Here is a 6,476-nt window from a genome sequence, read left to right on the forward strand (position 1 = left end):
TGCAGGAGGAGAACTCATTTAAACAGGTCTGAGGTTTAATCACCAGTATCAAGAGTAAGACATAAAGCACGTAGTCACTGATCTCCTTTGTCTGTTTGTAAATCCTGAACCTCAAATATTAGTAAGATCAGGAGATTCACAGAATACTGGCAGCTAAAGCACCTGCCCAGGAGATAGATTGAAAATGAGGGTCCTTTTCACCTACCAACACAAAAATGTAAAAGATTTACATTAAGAGTGGGACGAAAGGGCAAGGGACACTCATGTTAATACTAAAAATGGAAACCTTTGGGGGAGCAATTTATTTGTACTCATTAAAATTTAAGTGCATATAGACATTCTTCCAGGGAATATTGTAGAAAGAGCTACTCTTGGGCCCGACAGCAGTATCTGTACTAGTAAGAACCTAGAAACCATGAAAATACTTAGCAAATGTACCCACACACTATAGCGATCTTCACACATACACAGCTAGAACTGATGTTTGGACACAGAAGCATGTCTACTACCACACACTGCTGGGTGAAAATAAGTGGCAAAAAGCTTTTAAAGAATAGGACCATTTTTTTAAATCAAAATACAGGTGAACAAATACACAGATGTCTCGTTATCCCAGAGGGTACAGAAAGTGTATAATTTTACTCTATGTAGTGTTTTACAATATTTGTGTCATTTATAAAAAGTTATGCTGACATACAACTATGAATCTGCTAATCATCTAAAAAGTCAACAGACGCCCCAGGGAACCCATGGTGGCCCCCCTCGGTGCTCAGAAACACCCACTCTGAATCCTATAGCTCCAGATGTCACCAACAAGATCTGCTCAGATGAGCAGGTCTAAAAGGAACCAATGTTACCTTGAAAATTTTCTGCAGAAAATGATCGCTTTTAAAGTAATAGACTCACTTTCTCCTGGAAAGATACTTAGAACATTTAGTAAGTATTTTTCATAATTTTCCATAGGTGCCCACCCAAACATAACCAAAAGGTGACATGAATTGGACTAGCCCAGAACCCCAGTTTCCATCTTTCAGCTTCCTAAAATCCAGAGGTCCAAGCTTTGCTGCTAAAATTCAGGTCCACAACTTGGAGAACTAAGGCTTGGACACCTTTCACTACTTAGGAAGCAACTGGTGCAACATAATGTTTTGCTTAAGAAAAAGGGCTTTGATTACAAAATGTAGTTCTCAAAACTGATTAAACAGAGGTTTCTAACATCCTCTGTGAAAAAAGGTGGAGTATTAATAATTATACCCCAAGATACCTGCACCTAAAATACATTGAGAAAATGGATGTAAGAAACAAGTTGGATATAAGAAACACTTGAACTTTTAAAAAGGTAACCAACTTACTAGCATAATTTTAGAGTTATAAAAAGTACATACACTGTCTCTCTCGAGTAAAGTGCCTAATATTAAACAGTGTGAGGATAATATCTTTCAGGATAGAATGTACTTTTTCCACTTGCCCTAATAATAACCCTATGCCCAGATGGGAAATGTAACCAGAACTAAACAAACATAATATAGATGGAGCAGAAGTGCCAGAAAGCTCACGAATCCTAGATGCCTTCAGAAGCTGAGTGTTTCAAAAGGTTTCAACAAATAGGGCAGTGTAAAAGGTTAGAGATGTGTGAAGTGCAAAAGCAATCAGAGAAGAAAACTAATGGATTTCTATGGGGAGGCACCGGAGAGCATCAGATATTGCAGCATATTTAAGTTGAAGGGAGAATGCGTATACTACTATAACTAGTCATATTCAAGTCATCTACATGACACTGCAATGTGCATGCTTTGTTCTGATGACAATCACTAATCAAAAAAAAAATTATGGGAATGATGCAGTCCCTAAAATTAGTTACAGTGAGTCTAACCCAATGCACAGGTAAGAGATGAACAAAACCGAAAGGAAGAACAAGCCACACGAATACAAAGTGACTCCATCCCCGCCCCCCCCCACACCCACACAAAGGCAGCAGTTTCTTGCAAGAATGTTCTTGGCAAAAAATAAAATTACAGACAAGTCTTTTTTCCTTAATGAGAAAGAGGCAGTTCTAGACACAGATTACTGCGCATTGCCATCCTGAACTTTTCATTTTAGACCCAAATTTACAGACTTAACTCAGAAATATTTTTTATCTGAACGTTTTAGATCTCAAAGAGGACTGGAGAGACCGTTTGTTTGGAATGCTCATTTCTTGCTGTACTTGGAAATAAAATCCGTGGTGGCAGCTTACCTTGGCACTGGAAGCCTTGTTTCCCAAACCCCCTGCAAAACAAACAAAAACAAAGTATCATAACATATTCTGTGCTGGATATATCTGAAACCAGGTAGGGGACAAAGTACTCTACAGAGGTAAGGTTTATACGGGAACCCCAATGATTCAATAGAAAGAAAAAAAAAAAAAAACTGCTGAAAGAGCTCAACAGAGGGCTCCAAATTCCAGTTCTAGCCTCCAAAGGTTACTGAACTATTTCAGTGCATCTAGGTCCCTTCGATGTTTTACACTCTGGGTTACTGATGCTTAGATCGCCATAATATGAGTATACATGCGAAACTGCTGGCTACAATATTCACAGAAAAAGAACCTTTAAGTAAAAAGTGCCCTAATATTGTCCCTAAAGTCTGAACGAAAATGTTTTCCCCCAAAAGATACATGAAAAGTGGCATCATTTGTTATGAATTTATTTAAAAGTGTCTAGAAATTGCCAAACAGCACCACTCAACGTTTAACTTTGGCTGAAAGAAACCAGATTTTGGCCCTCCCTGGTGGCTCAGCGGGTTAAAGCACAGCACTGAGAAGCTAAAGCCACTTCCGCATGAGTTCGATCCCTGCCTGCCCCGGAGGTGACCACATGGCTTGGCAGACCTCTCCTGACCAGCCCACTGCTCCCCTCATCAGTAGACTTCGTAGATCTGCCTATTCTACTCCCCACTCTGTCTTTGTCTCTGGTGAAGCCTCTCGCTGCCCCTGAGCCTCTGGCCTGTACCCCAGTTCGGTATGAACAAATAAATCTTAAAAAAAGAAAGAAACCAGATTTTACAAAGTGTCATTCTCATTGTTTGCATTTAAGATTATCATGACCTGATTTTTCCTGAGAGCCAAGAACATTCTAAGCGCACACACAGGCTATTTTATTCTTGTAAATTAGAAATTATACTCTGAGCTGAGAATCCTGGACATTAAACTGCAACACTCTTCCACTAGGATAAACTACATGAAGATTTTCTCAGAAGGTTATTTGTCCTTTACACAGCATTTCAATTTACAGAGCATCTCATGTATTTATAATTAATTAACTCAGTCATCCCCACACCCCCCAAAAAAAAAAAAAAACACATGCACACCCAAAACATTTAATTTTCTGTTATCAGTGCTTTAACATTTAAGTCACACTTGACTTCCAAGAGCCCCCCGGAATAGTGAAATCAAACTGAAAAATTACCCTGGCACTTGCAAGTGGCTGTTACCCAGTTAAATGGAGAAGTATTTCAGGAGTGCACAGGAGAACGAAGAGGACAGTATTTCCCCTTAGCATCACACCTGGTGCTGCCAGAGCCTCAGCAGTGGGCTGATCCTTCAGCGCAACTGACAGTGGAAACTCCCTTTTCCAACTCACCTGCTTCCTGCAAAAGTAATCTTAAGTCTGTTCCCCTTTCATAGAACCTCACAGTGGAGCCTGGCGGCCAAGACCTAGCCTTAACTAAATGCAATACCTTCTTTGCCCTGATGCCCCAAAACTTATTTTCCATGGCCTATCTACCATTACCTACTCCTCTGAGTACAACTGCTTCCAGTGCTGACTACCAGTGGGAATCAATTCATAGAGGAGAGGAGGCTGTGCTGAAGTGTACTTGCCAGGGATTTCTAAGAAGGAAAAACTAAGCACCTTATTAGCACTTCTGAGGAGCTCGCCCTTAGGGGTAATTTTTCCCGGGTGTGATGGATTCATATAGAGCCCTCCCTAAAGGGAAAAGCCAGCACCTTATTAACGCCTCATGGGATCTGCCCTCAGAGATGGTTTCCCGGGACTGGGTGGATTCAGAGAGCCAGCCGTAAAGGAAAAATTAAGCCCTTTATTAGTACCTCCTGAGATGTACCTCCTGATTTCCCCCAGGTGCGGTGGATTCAGACAACCTTTCCCAAGATGCCCAACAAGCTACAGGTGGCATACAGCCAGCAGGGGCAGGGCACTGTCACCCAGGTCCAGGAGGGCAGAACCAAGGAATCCTAGCCACAGCTGACTAAGCTTCACTCCACAAACAAGAGGTGAAGTGGCAAGATGTCTGGTAACCAGGCAAACTACTGCTCCTGGAAGCCCAGGCAGGAGAGGGGGGTCCTGGAGTTCCTTAGCTCCAGCTTTCTAAACTTTTCTCTGGGGCGGAGGGGGGGTGTCATGGACTTTATGGACAGTAACAGCTATAGCTGTGATCAAAACCACACAATCTCACTTTTACAGGGTTCAGGGAGCCCCTGAAGTTCATCCGTTTACCAAGTCCCTTCCCTCCCCCCAAAGTTAAGAGTGGCTACTTTACAGGACAGTACCTGAACTCTGACACCTTTAGCTCTTACAGTACTTCCTAACTAAGGCCTCTGTCCTCATCGACGGGGTTACGGGTTTAATCTCAAGCTGACAGGGTCTATTTTAAATGACTCTCGGTGCCCTCTGCCATTTGCCTGCTGTTTGAATTCCCCCTCCCCCATCGCAGGCTTTCAACAGTTTGCTGCCTCTGCAGGCTCCGGGCTCGCCCAGAAAAAGTCAGTCTCCCCGTTCCCAGTAGATACAGGCTACAGTCGGCAAGGACCCAAGGTCTCCGACGAGTCCAAGCCCGATGGGAATCACAATGCACACCCCCCTCACCCCGAAGACGCCCGGCCTGGCTCGCCCACAACTTGGCCGGCGCGACCGCCGCTCCCCAGTTACTCGCGGCGTCTTTCCCGGGGAAACTCTGCCCTCTGGATTCTCCTCGCTGCTCTCCCCCGGGCTCCCACCCCCGAGCCGCAGCTCCGCCGTCCGTGCGCCAGGGAGCGGGGCCCGGGAGGGGACCGTGGTACCGGGGCGCGGGGCAGCCGGCCTCCCGCCCAGGGGGTGTGTGAGCGGGCGGCGGCCGCCCGGGTGTCCTGCCCGCGCGTGTCAGTGCCCGGGCGGCCGGCGCGCGCTGTCATCCGGCGAGAGTTCCCAATCCCGCCGGCTCCCCAAGTTCCCCGAGTGAGTCAGCCCCGGAGGGGACGCGCCCGGGGTGGGGGCGGGGTCCCCGGGGCGCGGACCCCGGAGCCAATAAAGGGGCCGGTCCCCAGCCCCGGGAGCGCAGAGAGGGGTCCGGGGAGGCGCTCCGTGCGCTCCGCGCCGCGCGCACCTACCAGATGAAGTCGGTGCAGTGGCTGCAGAAGGTGGGCTGCTTGAAGAAGCGCGCGATGAATTTGTGGTCCTTCACCTCGTGCACGTTTTTCTGCCTCAGCGCCCCTTTGCGGGCGAAGCGGTTGGCCACGTCCTGAGACGCCGTGGAGTCGTTGGCCGGGAAAACGTCAGCCATGGTCCCCCCCAACCACCTCTTGCCTCCGCCGGGGAGCAGCAGCCGGGGAGGATTGGGTGGGCGGGGGCGGGCGGGAGCGGGTGGCCGCCACCGCCTCCAGGAGTCAGAGAGGCTTCGGGCACCCCCTGCTGCACGTCAGCCAGGCCCTGCTGCGTCCAGCCAGGAATGACCCTGTGACGTGGTGACCGCCATGCCTGCCTGGGGGTCAACTCGGTCAGAGTTAAGCAGGACCCCACGCCTGGGAGCCCTCGGGCCTGGTGTTACCCTGAGCTGCTGCCGCAACCGAGAAGGGGGTCCCAGGGGACTGGGAATGGGGTGTCTCAGTGCTGCTGCCCTGGTGCTCTGGGGGCGAGGGTGGCGCCTTGCTTAAAAACGGGGACACTGATCTCAGGAAACCGGGTTCTTTCATCTCGGTGGTCGGGGACCCGCTGCCTGAGAGATGACAGGGGTCCGGACTGCTCCTCCGCGCAGCGGGGAGATGCGACGGTCACCCGACTGACCGCAGGCAGTCAGGCCCAGCGGGCAGCCGGCTGGCGTCCAGGACCTCCAACAGGAGACGCCGCCGGGAAGCGGCCGGCACGCAGCGTGCTTCGCCCGTGTGCGTGTCGGAGCCTGTGCGTGGTCCACGCGGCGTGTCACGCTGCTCGCATCACAGCACGCGTGTGTGTGGCCTCGGCCACCCGCAGTGACAACCAGCCAGGCCGAGCAGCTGGGCGAGGCGACGGCTGCTCCAGGCAGGACCCCGGCTTCCTGCTGGGGGCCTGGCTCTGGGCCAGCCCCCTGGTGGACTCCGGACCCCTCTTACTGGCAGGGCGTCCCCTGGCCAGTCCCCGGCATCCCCCGCTCACTCACTCACCCACAGTCACACTCAGTCACTCACATTCACAATCACACTCACACACCCACAGTGACTTTCACTCACTCAGACTCACACTCACTCA

The 6,476-nt window shown here is 49.5% G+C and overlaps 1 protein-coding gene across 1 annotated transcript in view; it reads right to left on the minus strand.

Annotated features, from left to right (window-relative positions):
• PRKCA (protein kinase C, alpha) overlaps nucleotides 1-5,609 on the minus strand; it is a 329,134-nt gene extending 323,525 nt beyond the window's left edge. Inside the window, exons 1-2 of the mRNA XM_004693454.2 lie at nucleotides 5,363-5,609; nucleotides 2,237-2,268 (exon numbers count right to left, since the gene is read on the minus strand). Coding sequence (XP_004693511.1) covers nucleotides 2,237-2,268; nucleotides 5,363-5,535 — 205 coding nt within the window. The 5' untranslated portion in view covers nucleotides 5,536-5,609. The remainder of the gene's footprint in view (nucleotides 1-2,236; nucleotides 2,269-5,362) is intronic.
• Between the last annotated feature and the right edge of the window lie 867 nt (nucleotides 5,610-6,476).

This window comes from Condylura cristata, unplaced genomic scaffold, assembly GCF_000260355.1.
Source record: "Condylura cristata isolate star-nosed mole 26May11 unplaced genomic scaffold, ConCri1.0 scaffold00038, whole genome shotgun sequence".
In the NCBI taxonomy this organism is placed as follows: Eukaryota; Metazoa; Chordata; class Mammalia; order Eulipotyphla; family Talpidae; genus Condylura; species Condylura cristata.